Here is a 20,208-nt window from a genome sequence, read left to right as displayed (position 1 = left end):
CATCCACACACTCTCTTTTGCTCTGAATGAGTTGGCTTTCCAAGTACATTGCTTCCTCCTTCTTCCTTTAAAGGAAAAGGCTGAAAGGAGAGATATGATTCAGCACTGGAATTTCAGTTTCCCTGCTTGTGGTGTGTGGGGGACAGATGTGCAGCAAAAACTCCACAGCTGGGACTGGATGCTTCCTCCTCTTCCTTCCTTCTCCCTCCCACTCCCTTTAGGGTTAAAGCAAAAGAAAGAACCTGAGGATACAGTCACACTCCCTCATTGGGTGGAAAAGTTGGAGTCCCACCTTGGATTGGCTGGCAGGATTTTAGAGGGAGTTGTAGACTCCAGTTAAAGGGGCATGGCTCAGGCAGGCTGTGGACAAGCACTCAAGTTGTGAATTGGAGTATTGAGAGCTACCTCCTATGCAATTTGCAAACAAAAGTCATTTAGCAGACTGCTGCCAGGAGTATACACTGTAGCATTCTCCTACAGTCAACTTCCCTGACTAAAAGACCTGACATCTTAAAATACAGAAGGGGAGAAGACCAGGGCAAAGCTTGGAATGGATCTCAGTCCAGGAATTCAAAAGGTGAGCTGTAATTTTATTCACATGTTCTGCTTTCTTTCCCCTCCCTAGCACTTACTCGCTTGCTTTTCACCCTCCTCCCTGTTCTGTGCCTGCATCTTGGTAAGTACACAAAACAGGTAACTACAGTAACGATCTGTGTTTAAGAAGAAGGTAGTGTCACCTTGATCATTTATGCTAATGCCAATAGACGTATGTGTTTACACTCTTGGGTAAAGACATGGAAACTTTCCAGTGTACATAGCCTGCCAGCTATCCTTTCCTACTCAATGTTTCTTTCATCTACCTTGCAACTAAAATATGCTGAAACTGGAGTCAGAGAAGCTACCTGCCTTATTGTCCTGTCTGTTAATTTAATACACTGACCATCTATGTTACTGTGTCACTCTTTCAAATCCCATTTCATTTAATCTTCTGTGGCTTTCCCCCCTCTCTTCTTAACCACTGCCAAAATGCTCATTCAAGAGCTGGCAGCAGCAGAAACACAAGGTAGCTTTTTTCTCTCCCTTGGGTCTCACCACTTCTTAACAGTGCTGGCCAGATGCCCTCTCAAGTGTGTGCATAAGTGTATCTAAAATTGGGAGTCACTAGGCAAAACTGAGACTAGACTTAGTTTCTCCTGCAGCTTGACAGCAGATCACTTACCTGTATACAGGATGTGACTATAAGTGCTTCTGCTCCACATACAATGCAATTTATTTCATGTCTCGGGGATGAAAAGGAAACAAAGGCATCGTTCCAATGAAAGCAGTTAAGTGACTTATTCCAAATTTGTAGGTGCTCAAATCCTACCACTAAGCCTTGAAAAAGAGTGGTCTCTGCGTCTGTTTAGCTCTGGCAGGGGCTGCAGCAGTGAAAATTTACATGAATGAGACTGACCTAAACTGGTACTTTGTGAATTTAAAAAAAAATCTTTATAAATTAAAAAAAAAAAAGAAGCTCCCTTCCTCCTCCTCCTCCTTCCAGTGGGATAGCTATCCAGCAATGGAGTATTTGCCTGATAAAACATTCTGCTTATATCCATGGGGGGAAAGCTGGAGAAAAGCTTCATATCCTCTGAAAGTTATTACTTATGAACTATTTCACCTCCAGCTGCCATACTATAGGGGGGAGAGATCAATTTAGATCTTGCTCCTCAGCAGAGTAAAAATCAAGTTAAACATGTTTTGTTTTGTTTTTCCCCCTGCAAGGCAGAGTTGGCTTATAGGAGGAATATTTCCCTTATTCATTTCATAATTATCTGCATTTTGTGCATGCTTGCAAAGTTCCTTCCATTCTTCTCTGAGGCTCCGGTTACATATTTTGAAAACTGTGATTTTTTTTTTTTCTCTCTGTCCTGTGGAAGTGGGAGGAGGAACATTTCATACACCTGGGAACTGCAGTCATTGGGAGGATTGCACATTTGAACACAATGACTTTGTATGCGTGTTGTTCCATTTCTTTGCTTGGTGTCCTGTGCAGAGGCAGCCTGTAGCTAAGGGGTCTGTGGGCTGCAGAGTTGTCTCCCTCCGTGACTTATAAAGTGAACTCAGTGCACGGTGTGGTTAGGCTTGTTCCCTCCTGTTCTGGCCTTCATAGATATGGGACTGAGTCAAAACTTCCTGAAATCATGATTGGGGTGGGGGCGAAGGAAACAAAACCAAAAAGCCAACCAAATAAAATTGACTTATATGGGCTTTGAGTCAGGAACATAAACAGCAGACTCAAAGGAAGGAAAGTTTATAAAACAAATGTTTTTTATATCACATATACTCTCCAGTAAGTGTAGATAGAGAAATCTTCAGAAAATTTTTTTAAAAGAGTTGCACTATAATGAGCTAAAACAGGAAAATATGTAAATACAAGACAATTACTCCCATGTCATTTAATTGACAAAGCTAATTATGAAATCAATAAATGAAACAAGTCTAAGCTAAAGTCTGCATCACTCTAGAAAGCTCCCCTGGGTGTTTGTTGCAGATCCTGGGGGATTTCTAGCCCTCTGAATCTAGGGAAGACTCATCTTTTTATCCAGGAAGGGCCGGTTCTCTTTCACTTTCCCATTTTGTCAGAAGTGAGTCCAAATAGCTGAATATCCTCCTAAAGTGCCTTCAAACGGACCATTCCTGTACTAAGCCTTCAAATAAGGGAATATGTTGCCAGGGACAGGTGTTCTTGTGGCCTTGGTTCAATATGCCTTCATGTTACTGGAAGCTGGGAAAGGAAGCCTTCCGCTTTCAAGTGAGATGAGATGCATTTTTAGGATTATGAATGAGGTTTTGTCTTTCTTTCGAGTCTCTCCCAAGGGCCCTTCGTAGCCTGAGGGCAGAAAGGGCACCTATATACCTGCTCCAGGGTGCAGGTGGAGGGGAGGCATTTGACGAGCTGTAGTTAAAGCACCCCTGCTGTCATTGTGAAACGTGGGGGCACTGAATACACGAGACACACGAGCTGGAGCGTGCTGATTGGAATGCTCCAGCAGACTCGATGAATCAATTAATTAAGTCTACGCCAATGCGCTCTAATCAGCATGCGTCAGAGCACATGCAAAAGTGCCCAGAGACCCCACGAGCCTCATAGCTTGACCATCGGCACAGCAGGCTGTCAGGCTGCATGCGCTGGTACTAGTATCTAGGAACTGCTCCTACATGGCTTGGAAGCAGATCCTGAAGACGCTTCTTAGTGTGTGAGGCAACCCCTGCTACCATAGACCAAAACCTCACCTGCCCCAACCCAAAATCCCTGCTCTCAAAACCTTTCTGCCCCTGTGTCACTGCCATACTGCACCGTCAGTTGGAGCAGTGTTGAGCTGCACCATCAGTGAGCCCAAGGGCAAGAGCTGTCTCACACAGATATTGTTTCCCTTCAGTTCCTTTTCCTGGAGAGCCCAAAGTTCAGGGGTTAGGGAAGAGTTAGCATCATAACCCAGCTTTCCACTCCCTATGTTGCCAAAAGGACTCCTGAGCTCACAACACTGTTGTCTTCTGAATGCAGAGACTGGGACTAGGATAAGTCAGCGGCTAGAGCAGTGCTTCTCAACTGGGGTGCCACATCGCCCTGGGGTGCCTTCACATCCTTTTGCTGCGGGATGCCACACAATGCTAGCACTGTTGGGTTTACAAACTAGAATCGCAAAATAAAGAGATTTCAAATTAGAAATCCATAGTTGTGGTCTTTCTGAGCTCTTTGGTGCAGTTGTTCTGCTGCATTACGTTTCTGTAGTCCAAAAAAGAGTGAAAACTAAGAGCTGACTCTTTCCAAGACACCCCTCAAGTCTATCCAGGGGTGCCTTGAATAGAGCTTATGATAAGGGCAAAGTCTTGACCCTTTAAACCTATGGAAAGGCCACATCTAACTGATTTGTGTTGTCTCTTCTCCCTCCCTCCAGCTTTGCTGTCCCGCTGGGACAACCATGTCAATATGAGAGTGGTGCTAGTGACATTGGTTCCTCTGACTGAATATCATACTTCAAAAGGCCTTCATTACTGTGATGTCCTTGGGCCATTGCCTAATCACAAATAATACAATCCCATGGCCTGAAATGATCTCTAGCAGAAACTTCAGAATGACAGCATCACTTGTGACATGGCGGGGGTGGGGCGTAGTTTCAGAAGTAGCTGGATCGACTAAGATTGACTTCTCTGCTGGCTGTTAAATTATGACAATATCAGTGAGGTTTTCTTATGGAAGGTCAGTGAGCAATCACTGTCTTTGACTCGTATTTCCCATGTACATTAAGACCCAAGCTGTCCTCTAGCTTTTATAATAATGCTGTCCCTGAAGAATAAAGTTCAACATAACTTTTAACCAAGGCCCTCAAGGAACTGTGTGCAGACACTCTGAATATAGCCAGTTAGTGGATGATTAAAACTGCATTTTGTTATACACTACATTTGCAAGTTCTGTTCCTCCATTCATTGGTCCAAGTCCAGTTCATGCAATTAAGTCCAGCTAATTTCATAAAGACCCATGGAAAGCCAGCAAGATTTGGCGAGCTGAAGTCAATGGGAATTCTTCCATAATCACAAGTGGAAAGAGAATAGGCATCATAACCCAGCTTTCCACTCCCCGTGTTGCCAAAAGTAGCAACTAGGTTGTGCTTACGCAACCAAACAGCAAAGATGGAGTACAGGGTCTTCCTGGCTTCCTTAAACAGCCCGCCCTAGCGCCACCAGCAAAATGGCTCCTGCGTACAGGGGCTGCTATGGAACTGTTCATTCCAACAACTTTGTGGGAGAGGAGAAAGTCGCTTTCTTCTCCTCCTCCCACCCCTCGTATCCCTGTTCAAGGATGTAGCAAAATGAACGGCTCTCGATCCAAAGTGCTCAGGAAACTCCAAGGAAGACCATTTGACCTCAACATCAGTCCTTCATTGAGGGCTACAATGAGCCTCAATGTTCTGCTGCTGACTAAGGGCTAGATTGTGCCTCTCATGAACCTGAGTAAGAAGCAGCAGGGAATTGAACAAGTCAACTATGTCCTCTGATTCCCTGCTAGGGTAAGGTGTGCAAATAGACCTCTTCCCAGCTCATTTTTACTTTCCGGAAAAAGTAGAGGCAGCATCAGAACCCCTCCCATTTCCCACTCTTATGGAAGCTGGAGAAGCTATTCTACCTTGCAACTCGGCCTGTGGACAATATGTGCAGGAGCATAAGGGAAAGGCTTTTACCCCCCCCCCCCCCCACCCCCATCAGCCCACATGAATTGAGCATGTACCGTGGGCAACCAAGGTTCCTGAGAGAACTGATTCTGCACCAGACCCTTCTCTCCCAGAAGTTTCTCATACATGACTTGTGAATGACTAGGGGCAGTGAACCTGCAACAGAGAGGATATTTAAGGAGGGCACAAAAAATAAAAGCTGGAAAGCACTTGGAATTCAGAAACCTGTCAAAGATCTTTTCCAAAACATTAAGCTTGATATGCACATTCATTGCTGGAAGGACAAGATGTCATCTGTAAATTGGAAACTCTTTTAAACGTGTGACGAGAACTGCATGACTAGCCCTGCAATGCAGAGAAGATGCACATGCCACAATGAGATGATATTTTTTGATTGTTTGCTCCTGAACGGGCAACACGGTGCTAAATGCCCGTGTATGAAGGGAAGGCGAATTTTACTGTATGTCTGCTGTAATGGCACTGACAAGTTGTCTGCCTTGTATTGCCTGAACTGGAACCAAGAGCAACAGTTTAAAAAAATAGAAATAAAAGCTAGTTCACACTTAATGGGAAATGCAATTAGATAATAAACACAAGAAAAATAAATGTCTTGGATTAGTCTGTCTGAATAACACACGTCCAAAGACACACAGGCGTCTTTGCAGTAGACGGCTGTTTAATTTCCTGAATCATGAGAAGGGTACTTTTTCTGGGCATAGGGTGAACTACTGTCAATTTTTAATTTGCCTTGGCAGTGTTGCTCAACCAGTTTGAACAAGTCTGTGAATGCAAGTCTGGAATTCATTACGGCTTGTTGCAGGGCCCCAAACATTTGATTTTCAATCACTGTTGGGATTAATTATTGTTGATGACTTTGCCTGGTATATTATGGGATTCTTCTGAGGAAATTAAAACAGCGTGAGGAGGAAGGCATTCTGCTTGGGAATGGGTTGTTTAGATTAGACTTGAAATGGAGAATTTGAACATGAAACAGAAATAAAGCTTGATAGGTTGGCATTTTGCATTTTATTGGAAACATTTGAACATTGGAAACAAGGCATAGCATCAAGCTACATTCTCTTCCTCTTCTCACTGACCTCTCCCCCTTCACTTCCCTCTCCCACTCCCACCAAATTTAATCAATAATTTGATCTGGAAATGCAAAAAACCTTTTAAATCAAAAGATCAATGTTCAAAGCCAAGGCTAAGCATTCTCTTTGGGGTGCTGCAAACGCTGTCCATGGGTTTGTGTTGAATTTTAATATAACAATAACAATTACGTTTTGTATTTACATTTTAGCATGGATTTAATAAGTGAAAGTTGTACTTTCAAAGCCAAAATGGAGGAACAGAGATGTTACCCTAGACCAATCCACCAGCCCACTCTGTCTGGCATTTTGGGCAACTAATCTTTCAGAAAGCTGGAAAGGGGAGGAGGGAGAAACCCTTCTGCGCTGCAGTTATCAGTAATTGCACCCAGGAAGTGGCCTATGATTTGATCATTTACATCAATGCATTAGCATTCAGAAACAAATGGAAGCTGAACTTGATTAGGAACTGTAGAACCTGCTCCACTGGGGTCATAACTCAATGTCGAGAGCCTTCTAAAACTGGGTCTCAGCATTGGACTATCTTACCTTTAAAAGACCTCCAGGAGTTTCAAGTCTAAATCCAAGCCTAAAGGGAAATCTTTCCCTTTGTTTATTCTGATTGATTGTTTTCTAAGACTCCTTGCAGAGCCATATATACTTGCAGAGGATATGCCACAGAGCCAGACATTGATAGCTCTAGGAATGACAGAGAGCTTTCACCAGAAATGTATCTTTCACAGACCTCCAATTTATTTAGTATCTGCCAAACTGGTAGACTGGCCAAAAACCAAGGAATGGGTTTCACAACAAATTTAAGCATGACATGATAATGCACATTAAATATGATTTGTAGTAGCTTACATGCGCATGCAAAACCATCTGATTAATTCTCAACGGGTACAATTACTGCTAGCAAACATTGAGTTCCATGACAAAAAAATAAAAGCAGTTCTTCTTCATTGAGTAAGCTGAAATTAGTCTAGCAAGATACTGAGAAGACAAAGGTGGATCTCGTCTGGGTAGTTCCAATGAGTATTGAATAGTTGAGTCAGTTATTACTGCAGACTTGTGGCCCACATGTAGTCCTACTTAAACAATGGTCCATAATCTGTATGACTCTAAATATTTAGCCAAATATGATCACCATCCCTAGACTGGAGTGGGATAACTAAGGTGTGCTGGCAGCCATTGGCCTGCAAAGGGGAATGGACACCTTGCCATAAACACTTGTCTCTACTAACATGTGTTTTTAGGTGCTAACTTAAGTAGTGACTAACATGCATCACTGTGGGCATGTCTACATGTACGCATTTAATGCACAATACAAGTGTGCACTGTGCACATGTAGACATGCGCCTATACTGTGCAGTAAATATAGTGGCTTATGCCTAGTAAGCATTATGCAGGTATCAAGTTTACGCCCAATTATTAACTGTGCAGGAACACATGTGTAGATGCCTTACTGCACAGTAACACTATGTGTGTGTTTAATGGCTTTGGACTGTGTGTATGGACTGTGGAATTAGCAGGAATAGCCTGACATCTATATGTGTAGGCATTAATATTAACACTGTGTGTGGACTGCCTTGGGACTAACTTTAGTCCCAAGGCAGTCCACACACAGTGTTAATACGCTTTAATGCCTGCACATGTAGATGCCGGCCTATTCCCGCTTACTGCACAGTAACTTATTGCACAATAAATTTAAGCCCATACAAATGCACGTGTAGACATGCCCTGTGAGTAGTTCACTTGGCAGATCATGTGGATGAAAGTTTGTGTTTTTAGCTCCATTGCTGCTTTGAGCTACATTCAATTGCATAGGTTACAATACTGGCCCTTTAAAATTCTTCCTGTCCTTCAGGAAAGTAGCTTGGAGGAGGGGGGTTATTAATAGGAAATAACTGTTTATTTGAATTCATTCTGCAGGACGAGGGATTTCGATGTGCCGAGAGTGTAGCTATTGTTTCATTTAAAAAGAGATGATGAGGGAAGACTTCAGTGGAGCTTCCTTGGAAATATTTAACCCTAGTGCAAAAAGTTAGCTGCTTTCATACTCCCAATACTGATTTCCCTGCATTCCCACCAACCTGCCCTCTGCTCACTCTTCAGTCCTTTATAGATTGTGGTGATCAGCATTCTTCACCCTCATTCAAGTTAAGGGCTCTCCCCTCTCCAGCATACATCTTTGCGGTCACAGAGTCCAAGCCTGGCTACACTTCACAATGTGGGGAGCCTATCAAAGTGGGGAGCAAAGCAAATGTCTCTATATACACTTTTTCTCAGCAGGCAACTTGCATTAATAGCAGTTTTAAGTCCCCAAAATTGCTGGCAGGTGAGTTCCGATAAACTGTGAGTTCTTTGCTCCCTATAAAAAGGGTCTCTGTTAGCTAAAAAAATAATGCTTTGAATGAGTCAGAGACAAGGAAACGAATAGCCCATTTTCTTCCATCTCTCTGGATATAAATGATCATATAACACTGCTGTTTATTGACTGTACATAATCTACTTCCTAGAAATACATTTGCCATCAGTGAACCCTGGGAAAGCATGTCTAATGGTCACCTTTAGTTAAAGTTATGTAGAAATCAAAATATTGGGACATTATCTTGAGTAAAGAGAGCTGATGAGCTGTTAGCAAGAAAATGAGCTCCTCTGAGAAACGAGACCTACACTAATAGGATCCAGAACTTGACATCAGAAGAAAATCCCCTTACTCGGTTCTTATTTCAAAGTTTCACTCTGAAATGTGCGTGCCTTTTGCCATGGTTTAGAGAGCCCAACATTGTGTGATGTACTCAAATGAAACCACATGGTTTTGATATTGGAAATGCCAAGAGAATGATTGCTGTTAACTGTGAGACATAATTGTGCATGTTTATATTAAAAGATCTCCATACCTGGGTCTGCACCGTGGGATTGAGGTTTGATTGTGAGGAAGGAGGACTGAAGAGGATGCCCTCTCATTCAAAACTGTTCAGAATGGCTTCTGATAAGCTGTGAGAGCCAGGTTCTGCACCTCTATCAAACATGCCTATAAATGTGATAGTTGAATGGGGCTTGGTGACTGTGACTACTTAAACTTGTAATCCTACACACACGTCACGTGAGCAATGTGACTGGCTTCAGTAGGTGTTCTGGGTAAAGGCCTTGCAGTATTACGTCTTAAAAGTAAGCCTAGAGGAGTCTATAACCTCGGTAGGGATTCCATTTTAAAAGGTGTAAAATAGTTCTCATTGACAGGGGGTATTGGATTACAGTACTGGACCTCTTCAGGTATGTTGCTCTGGGGCCTAGCGATCCTCTGGTGCACACCAAGTAGCGGAAGGATTCTAATGGGGTCTACAACAATGTGTCAGTTGAAAAGCTTCCTCCCCTGTACCAGGCTGTCCAAAAGTCACGTAATGGCAATTTTTAGTCCCTTTTTTCAGTCTTTTCACAGCCTTGCAAGTACCAGCAAGTCTGTCCCTGTTGAAAACCCAAGGGAGAGCGCCAAGGTCATCCTGACCTTCTGAAGGCTTCCCAAAGAAAGGGGAGGAGGAATGAACATAAATAACACGTCCATAGAGAGCTGCTTCTTTTAGTAGTCGTGGCCTAACACAAGTGCTCTTACATGCAGAGACGCTAGCCAGGACAGAAGCAGAATAACCCGACCCAGCAGAAGAATGGTCCAAAAGGGATGTCCGTCACTTTGACGTCTCTATGGATGCAATCTCACCCTTGCTAAATTAAAGCTCATGGCAAAACTTCAGTGGAAGTGGTGGCAAGTTTTACATTGCCCTTCCAGAAAATGTATTGGCACTGGTACTTACTACAGCTGTGGGTTAAGGTCTTTCAGGGACTGCCCAAGCATAAGCCCTGATAACATGCTCCTGACATGGAACAGCCAGTGAGGAAAGAGACTGCAACCTTCTTATCTCAATAAGTGTATAGATGAGTGGGATTAATTTAAATGTTCATGCCACTGGCTCTGTATCATTTCTGCAGAATTTAGCTGATGGGGTAGCTTTAAAATACCATGCATATATTGAAATACAGCATCCCTCTCCACCTCAGGACAAACTCTAAAAACATTGGAGGGGATCATAGTTGCCTCATATCTCTGCACAGCACCAGGGCTGGTTGATGCAGGGAAGCATATTTTACTTTACCCTGTGCCATCTTCCTTGGATCTGTGTCCCTAAACTGTAAAAATCTGTTACTTTAGAGAACGAATGTTCCCCCTTAGGGTTACCCAGCTACAAGCTGGAACTGCAAACCTGCAGTGTGGGAATATTTGAGTGTGGGGGGAAAAAAAATATTAATCAACCCAATCCATTGTTTGCAGGTGTATAAGATCATTAGCTTTTCTCTTCTAGAGTCCCTTTTACTTAAGTTACATTTATACATGTGCCTGATGTTCACATGCCTTAAACCTTTTTGATCTACATTCAAAGTTGCTATGCAACTTGATACAAGACAGTCCTAGGGCGGTGCAGGTTTGGAAGGAGTTATACTGTTATGGATAGGAACAGAAAAGAGTGGACACGTTCTTGTGAGCTGAGTAGCCATCTCCGCTTCTCTCGATTATCCTTGGCTGAAGGTCCGGTCTGGTCTGGTCACTTATTTTTTGCCGGTGAGGGGGCTAAGATGATGGACATATGGTAACTTTCACACATGTTGGGTGACAGCTCTCTCCTCCCAAGAGGGGTTAGGGTCCTTGGGCCCTCACATACTTGGCTCCTCTGGGTCTGGTTATCTAGTAAACAGGGACATCGTGCTTATCTGCATAAAATGCTAGAAACTTGGGGGGGGGGGTTCCACTACAGGATGGGCTTACTGTGTTGTTATCAGTGGTAGAGGCCCTGGCTTTTAGTGATAAAGGTCCCTGGGTCAAACTTCTCTACACACCAAAACAAGGGATTCTTATACTATCAACTTCTCACTTTCAAGTAGTCACCTGCAGAGACAGGCATTTGGGGGATTTAAAGCATCTGCCCTTAGCCTGTATCTGTAAACTGATGACCTGAGACTGCAGTCCTGTGTCTAACTTCAGTGAGTTCAGCAAGGATTGTGCATCTGGACCTGTGATGTTTGTGAATAACTTCATCCTTGGACAGAAGGTGTTGCAGAACTGCAAAATACTCTTCCATAATGATAACAGCAACAATTCAGGTATTTCTTTTTCCAGCTGGGAGCATACGGGCATCTTTAATAGAAGTGTTAAAAACTAGTAAATGAAACAACCAAACCATTTGCAACTTTCAAAGATGTATGTACTTTGAATTTGGGTGAGTGGGTTTTTCTACTCCAAATAACTCACTCCACACACCTCGTTGTGCTGCAAGTTGGGAGGTGGGGGCTTGTCTGTGTTTAAAATGCAGATAGAGATTTCAAAGCTCAGATTTCAGGCTAGTGGAAAAATCTGTTCGCCTTACTTTGAAACTCTGTCCTTTCCTTATCATTAATTCACACATTGTTGCTGGAGAAAGGAATCCTGCCAAGTATGTGCTCTTGGACGAGCAAGATATTTGCAGTCTCTAGTTTTATTATATCTTTGTCATGCTGGAGGTTGAAATTTGGCAGCTCAGCTGAAATAGCTTCCTCAGATATCAGTGCCTTTCCCTGTGCTATTGCCAGAGAAAAAGGCGGTATTTCTATGGTAAACTCCCCACAAATAGAAATACAATTCCAGTGTTCCAGCTGACACCACATTATTCAATGCCTTTGCTTCACATTCAAATCTCTCCTAGTTCATTGGATTTGTTAATTTAGATTTTTATGAGTGACTTTTCCTATGAGCTTGGTAATTTGATTCTTTGAGCCTGACCACAAATTTCTTTGAGATAATGTTTATAATACGGTGCACTTTGCACCCAAAGAAATATCAATAGTCCTTTGTTCCGAGAGAGCTATCCCGGTAATGTCATTATTGATAAATCTCACTTCCACTTCAGGAAGGAGCCTGGACTGACAGCCCTGGATGATAAGTACCTGTGTTTATTTGCCAAGATCCTCTGCATTAGTTTGCTACCAAATCTAAACATAAGTAGAAGTTATAATCAGTCTCTCAAGACATGGTGGGGTATATGGGTTGTGCATGCTTTTTTGTGGGAACAGAACAGTGAATTCCAAGTGGGACATAGATATACCTGCAGGCCAGTAAATGTACTTCCCTAATGCACTGGTGAGACTGGTCAATGAAAGCTGCTTTCAAAAGCTAACAAACCTGTGATTCGAAACTGCCTCTCTTGTTAACTAATCTGAACTGTCCAGGCAAAGCAGTGTCCAAGTAGTGCAGCTACTTTGTGCAACAGCTTACTGGGGTAACTGCCAGGGCGTTGTTTCTAGTATGTACCCTGAGTACATTTGCAGGTATTTCTGGAACTTCAGAAAATCAACACATGCTATATAATGAAGGCACTTATACAAGGTTAATCTGCACATGCTTCAAGTCTACAGGACTCCCTGATGGTACTACACCATTCCTTCAACACCAGAGAAACATACATTTCCTGGCCTGAACTGATCCCATTTTTTTTAATTGGTGTCAACTTACGTGCAGTCCCACCAAGACGCACACAACTCAATGACCAAACCCGCTGAAGTCCAGGGGGAAGTTTTGTCATAGCTTCCAATGCAAAACATAGCCTGCAAGCATACAGTACATGACACACACAGTACAGCTCTGTCTCTCTGCGCTGCCTGCTGAACATGAGCAAAACATTTTCTTCATTTAATGACCAAGGAGAAAAACCAGAGAAGCCTTTTTTGTATGCAAGGAATGATGAGCAGTACTTCCAGAATGCAAAATGAACCCAAGCAAAATTAAAGCTGCCTCAAGTTAAATCCCCTTCTCTTGACATATGTATAATATTAATTTATACCACCCATGGTATATGTTTGTTACAGAGCTAAAGGAGATCCTGAAAGAATCTGTCTAGTGCACTTTTAGAATTAGCTTAAAATAATAAGGAGAAGAGGAATTGAAGCTTGAGTTTTTAAGCATATTCATAGTCAGGTATACACTTAGGCAGTGAACTATTAGCTCTGTGTTTATCAACTATAAGCCAGCTGAGGATCTGGCTTATGGTTCATAGGCAAAACATGCCAAAGTTGATGTGTAGTAATCCATCTGCTCTTTATGCTCCCTGTCACTTTTTAATCATCATTAATGATGTCAAATGATCAGGCGAGGCAATCCTGTCTGCTATGAAAACACATGGGATCGGTGCAGATTTGGCCAGTAGTTTCTGAACAACAAATCCATAAGAAGAGTATGTGGAATTTTCCAGCTTGAAAATGCTGCCTTTGTTTTGTGTGTGTATGTGTGGGTTTTTTTGAGAAGCAGTTTTAATCAGCTGCAGGTGGTCTTTCTTCAAGGAGTTTATGAAAGGGTTTAGACAGGAAAACAATGTGGAAAGATGCTGGAAGAAATGATTCCCAAGACCTAAATCTGAATTCATCATACCTAAGGCCACGCTCCTAAAATAATTGCTTCCTTCTGCCTATGGGTGGATTGATTAGGGGATTTGTCTTCTGCATGTGTATTGTGGGAGGGGGTGTGATTAAACAGCCTCTGGTTAAAGTTGTCCAATACCATCCATCATAAGACTCTGGGTTCAGTTGCTCAAAATGTTACCAACTTAATTGTCTAGGCCTGAATTATTCTTGGTGATTTGGCAAAAATCCTGGAGTGCAAAATATATAAGGATTTTTAATGCATATGCAGAATGGGGCCAAATTAAGTTTTCACAAGTAGCTTTATAATTCTACCATTGCTTATGTACTGAGAGCTTGGCTCTATCAACTTTACTGTTCTTTTAATACACTTACGGTGTGTAACTCTGTAGCATTATTTGAAAATCCCTTTACAAAGCTGTCCTACCTGTTCAATATTAAATCTGGTCCTTTTTGGTAACAGGCCCTGTAATAGGTAGAGATGACTTTTTCCTGTTTGGAGAATATGAGGAATCTTCTCCTTTCATAAATAACCAGTACAATCAGACAGACTTCCAGTTAACTGTGTTTCTGCTCAAAGCTCATCAGAACAAAGTTTAGATGCATTTTACTTCCTATTTGAACTACCTTTTGAGAAGACTGGCAATTTGGCTGAATATAACAATGAGGAAAGAGCCTCAGTGTTATGGTAACCCAGCTGTATTGCTGGAAATCTGTTCAGTTCCTGGCTCTGTTACAGATTTCCTGTGACCTTGGATGCGTCTCATCGGGCTAGGATTTTCAAATATTCTTCTCCCACAGCTAGGGCCAGAATTTAGGTGCCCTAAATGTGAGCTAGATAACTGTTAGATTTTAATGTCCTCAGCACCCCTTATTGTGATATTTGCAGCCAGATTGGCAGTCTTCAATTAAAGCAGAAAATCTGATCACTTATTTAGGCCCTTTAAGTAGAAGATATGGAAAGTCCCTGAAAATCTGCCTCAGCTGTGAATGCTGAGTCTTTTTTGGAAATCCTAGGTTTACCCATACTATGCCCCACTTTGTTGTCTGTAAAGTGTAGATAAGTGCCCCTACCTCCTAAGTGTCAGGTATCCAAATTGCTTTTTCTCTAGACAAATATGGCTACAATCTGGGTTCATGGTAGAGGTGATATCTTTTATTAGACCAACAAGATTTTTGCAAAAAAAAATTCTTTAATTGCAAGCTTTTGGGCACAACCTTTTGGGCACTGGAGAAAAGATTGTAAAAATTCTCCTGGGTAGAAGAAGTGAAAGCTGAAATATCATAGGATATATATCCTGTGAAATATGAACTTTCATTTCTACCCAGAAGAATTTTTACAACCTTTTCTCCAATGAATGAGATATATATCCCATATAATACAATATATAGAGAGAAGTCAACGCTGAGCAGCCTAGGAAATGGCACAGCAAGGGAACCCAAATTCTGGGAGAGGCACTTCCTGTGTGTATTTGCCTCTGCCTAGAATTGGGAATGACAGAAGTGAATAAGACAACTTCATATTTTTATTTTGGATTTGTTCTTAGTTCGGGGGGCTAGGGGAAAAGACCTGCTGGCCTGTTTCTACATTATCTATAAGTAGATTGAGTCACACATCCTCAGTTGAAATGCAAAGGATACTTCACAGTACATTCATAGTAAGATATACAATGGTATACTGTTAGTATCCCCCCCCCCTCCCCCCCGGCTCTCAACTTCTAGTTAACTGTAGGAGAGGCACTATGATTTAGTTATGCAACCAGGCCCAGCCAGTACAGCAATGCCTTGACTTGTTCTGAATCTAAAGTAAATCCGGTAACGTATACATAGGGGGACCATTTGGGACAATGTGAAATCTGGGACACCACCCCACTGCCACCGACCCATAATGACCCATTGTTCTTGACTTCACAGGTGTTATCAATCTCTTGTGATGTAACAATCAGTGTTAATGGTCATTCCACTAGTTAAGCTAACCTATTTCAGGGCAATTTTGCTGTCTGCTGGGGCTCCCTATTTCACAGCTCCTGCTGCTTTGCCTCCGCAACCCATGCCCAGGATGCTCATTTGAATTTTCCCTGGGCAGCAGGGTCCACCCTACAATATCCAGGACTGTACTGGCCAATCCAGAGCATAGGGCCACCCTGCGTGTACACAATAGCCTCATTCTATATGTGGCCTTAATCCTGGCAATTGCTTGTGCAGTTCTGAATGTAAGTGAATGCAACGTGCTTTGTTTTAAAAGTTTATCGGCTTCAGAGGACATCAGTTACAATGGCAGAAGGACACTCTAGTCTAGGCAGAACTTAAGTGGGTGGCATAAATGAGATCTGAGGAGCTGCTTTGGATGCAGATGCATATAACTGCTGGCTATCAACAGAAACTAGCAGCGAAGCTTCCCTCCATCTTCACCCATAATAAGACGGTGCCACCTGAACAAAAAGAGAAAATGCACGTATGAACTCTGTCCTAGAATGTCTCACAAAGTTTGGAAGTGAAAGCGAGAGTGTTTCAGTAGTTTCCATGGGCTGATCATATTCCTACCCAGAGAAGTGGTAAATACTCCTGAGGATTAAGGAACTGAATGCCATGGCAAGAAGACCCCTCTTCTTTTAGAAATTAGCAGAACTTTTATTCTCCCAAGTAGATGGAGTGGTTCACTGGAAAAGTAAAGGGAATGAAGCTGTATATTCTTCACACCTCAATCGCTTGGTGTTTCTACCAACAGGAATAGATTTCCGGAAGCCTTCCCAATAGTAACCAATGCCGTGCACAAGCCACCTGGCAACTGGCTGTGGTCAGATCATTGGATAGGTCATGCTTGGGAATCTCTCTCTCCTTGTGATTAACAATTTAAAAGAAGTTAAGGAGGGGTTTATCTGGAGAAGGCACCACTCTAATTTCTGTAGATATTTGAATACAGAATACACCTGTGGTTTCACCTACATAGATCACAGAGCAATGCCTATAACAAACCAAAGAAAACGCAGACTATTTAGCACTGCTGGGCCTGCCAGATGCAATGAAAAAGGCAATTTGTGTGCCAAGCGTTGTTTTATCCCTCCCCTCAGCAGACACTGTGCCTCTTGGATTTATTAATCTTTTGCTGTGGAGCTTGGCTTTGTTTTCTAACTCAGCCCATGTAGTGCTAATTTACTACAGCTTATTACGTTATATCATTGTTGGGTTGTTTTGGTTTTGTTTTGGGTTGGGTTTTTTTTTGGGAGGGGGGTTTCTTGCAGGAAGGTAAGAGCAATGCTATGACAAATACTTCCATTTCCTCTCAGTTTTGTAAGCACTTCCTACCTGCCCTGCTGGGAGCAGAAGTCTATTAAGGCACCTTGCAGAGCAGGTAATCCTTTTCTTATTGACTCCAGCTCAATAGCACATTCAGATAAACAACAAACCCCAGGTATGTAATTAAACTCCTTTTTATGCTGTACAAAACAACCCAAACCATTTAAAGGACACATGCATAACTTCTTTTAGGGTTTTTTTTTCCTCGCCAAGAGAGTCGATTTAGAGTTAGAAATGTGAAGTGCTCTGTGGCTGGGAGACCCACCCATGCATTCAGGCTCTGCCTTAACTGTATTTAGCCGCCTCAGCTGGAAACTTCCTAAACTGAAACATCTTATTTGAGAGGAAGAAGGAAAAGTTTCTACCCCTTATTCCAAGAGGTTAGGACTAATCATGTTTTTGGTTGAATGTGGCTTCAACTTCCTCAATCTGCTTTTTATAAAGAGAGCTAAAAATGGTGTCTAATCTTTATTGTAAAGGACAAGGATCTAACAGCAGTCTACATGTAGAAAGACTATTTGGAAATAGATTTAAAGTGATGCTTTCCTGTGCTGTCTTCCCTGCCCGAGCTTGAAAATCAGAGCTGAGTTGGTTATGAGGCTGCTTACTGACTGAGCATTTGCTGTTTCGGTGCAGTACTAAATAAAACAAGCAGTAGTTCATTCCAGAATGAAAAGCCTTCATTTAAATGACTGGGAGAAGGCTGTAAGAATCAATATTTCTGGAGCTAGAGCTTCAGGGATCTATAGATACACTTTCCTAAAAAGACTTGACTGACTCAAGGGTAGGAGTTTAATTGATTTGTTATTTGTAGAGGTGTGTTTTCCACATGGAGGATAAGGACTCCTGAAAGTCCAAGTGGTAAGGGGGCTTTTGGCCTAATACTTTCAATAGCCTATACTCATGGCCTGGCAAGAGACCTGGGTGCAATTTTTTGGCATGTTTTTGACTTGCTGTCTGAGACTTCACAAGCAAAGTCCTGCCCTTAGGAAGGACTAATCCCATGCACCAGTACAACCTGGGGACTGACTGGGCTCTGCAGAAAAGAGCTTGGGGATGACAGAGGTCAACAAAGTGAACATGGGGCAACAGTGTGCCCTTGTTGCTAAGAAGGCTAGCGGCATACTGGGCTGCATTAGTAAGTGTGTTGCCAGCAGATTGAGGGAAATGATTATTCCCCTCTATTCGGGACTGGTGAGCCTATATCTGGAGTATTGTGTTCAGTTTTGGGTTCCCCTACTACAGATGTGGACAAATTGGAGAGAGTCCAGTGGAGGGCAATAAAAATGGTTCATGGGCTGGGACACATGACTTCTGAGGGAACTGGACTTATTTAGTCTGCAGAAGAGAAGACAGAGGGGATTTAATAGTGGGTTTTAACTCTGAAGGAGGGTACAAAAGAGGATGGAGCTAGGCTGTTCTGAGTGGTGGCAGATGACCGAACAAGGAGCAATGGGCTCGAGTTGCAGCAAGGGAAGGTTACGTTAGTTTCATAGTTTCTAGGGTCGGAAGGGACCTGAGCAGATCATCTAGTCCGACCCCCTGCCATGGCAGGAAAGAGTACTGGGGTCAAATGACCCCAGCAAGATATTCATCTAACCTCCTCTTAAACACCCCCAGGGCAGGAGCCTGCACCACTTCTCTTGGAAGCTGGTTCCAGACCCTAGCCGCCCTGACGGTGAAGTAGCGCCTCCTGATATCTAACCTAAACCTACCCTCTGCCAGCTTGCGACCATTATTCCTGGTCACTTCTGGCAGTGCTCGGGGAAACAGTGACTCCCCCAATGCCTGCTGATCCCCCCTGACTAGTTTATAACAGGCCACAAGATCCCCCCTCAGCCTTCTCTTGTGGAGGCTGAACAGGTTCAGGTCCCGCAGCCTCTCCTCGTAGGGCCTGCCCTGCTGCCCCCTGATCATGCAAGTGGCCTCCTCTGGACCCTCTCGATGCTGTCGATATCCCTCTTGAAGTGCGGCACCCAGAGCTGGACGCAGTCCGCCAGCTGCGGCCTGACCAGTGCCGCATAGAGGGGGAGGATCACCTCCTTGGCCCTGCTCGAGATGCATCTGTGGATGCATGCCAAGGTGCGGTTGGCCTTCCTGACTGCCTCTCCACACTGCCGGCCCATGTTCATCTTGGAGTCAATGATCACTCCCAGATCCCTTTCGACCTCTGTGCTGACAAGAGGGGAGTTCCCCAACCTGTAGGTATGGTGCCGATTGTTCCTCCCCAGGTGCATCACCTTGCACTTGTCTGTGTTGAAGCCCATCCTATTCTCGTCCGCCCACCCTTGTAACCTGTCTAGGTCTGATTGTAGCCTGTTGCATCCTTCCAATGTACCCACGTCCCCCCACATCTTAGTGTCATCAGCAAATTTGAACAGGGTGCTTTTTACCCCCTCATCCAAATCACTGATGAAGATGTTGAACAGTGCAGGCCCAAGGACCGAGCCCTGGGGGACCCCACTGCCCACGTCCTTCCAGGTTGAGAAGGACCCATCCACCACCACCCTCTGGGTGTGGCCCACCAGCCAGTTGGCGACCCATTTGACTGTGACAGTGTCTATGCCACAGCCCCCCAGTTTCTTAATGAGAACAGGGTGAGAGACAGTGTCGAAAGCCTTCTGGAAGTCCAGGAAGACGATGTCCACTGCTACCCCTGCATCTAATGATCTGGTGATCTGATCATAAAAGGCCACCAGGTTGGTCTGACAGGACCTGCCACTGATGAACCCATGTTGGTTGCCCCTAAGCATGCAGTCCCCTGCTGGCTCCTCCTGGATGTGTGCCAGCATAATTTTCTCGAACAGCTTGCCTAGGATTGAGGTAAGACTAACCAGCCTATAGTTTCCCGGGTCCTCCCTCCTGCCTTTTTTGAAGATGGGGACCATGTTGGCCCTCTTCCAGTCCTCCGGTACCTCACCAGAGCACCATGAGTGCTCGTAAAGCCGTGCCAGGGGACTTGCAACGACCTCGGCCAGTTCCTTTAGAAGTCTAGGGTGGAGATCATCCAGGCCAGCCGACTTGAATATGGCCAACCCCTCCAGAAGCTCCCTAACTAAATCCTCGCTAACCCGTGGCCCAGGTGTGCCTCCCCCGGGGCCCGAGGGGGCCCAGCAGGGAGGTGGCTGTTCTGGTCCCTACTTAGGAAGACGGAGGCAAAGAAATCA

The 20,208-nt window shown here is 43.6% G+C and overlaps 1 protein-coding gene across 1 annotated transcript in view; it reads left to right on the top strand.

The window, feature by feature from the left end:
- The first annotated feature begins 350 nt into the window (after window positions 1-350).
- Window positions 351-20,208, top strand: part of LMCD1 (LIM and cysteine rich domains 1) — a 64,742-nt gene continuing 44,884 nt past the window's right edge. Inside the window, exon 1 of the mRNA XM_090021998.1 lies at window positions 351-577. Coding sequence (XP_089878124.1) covers window positions 551-577 — 27 coding nt within the window. The 5' untranslated portion in view covers window positions 351-550. The remainder of the gene's footprint in view (window positions 578-20,208) is intronic.

Source organism: Crocodylus siamensis, chromosome 11, assembly GCF_052110815.1.
Source record: "Crocodylus siamensis isolate JL-2025a chromosome 11, ASM5211081v1, whole genome shotgun sequence".
Lineage (NCBI taxonomy): Eukaryota > Metazoa > Chordata > Crocodylia > Crocodylidae > Crocodylus > Crocodylus siamensis.
This window is presented reverse-complemented; position numbering and strand designations above follow the sequence as displayed.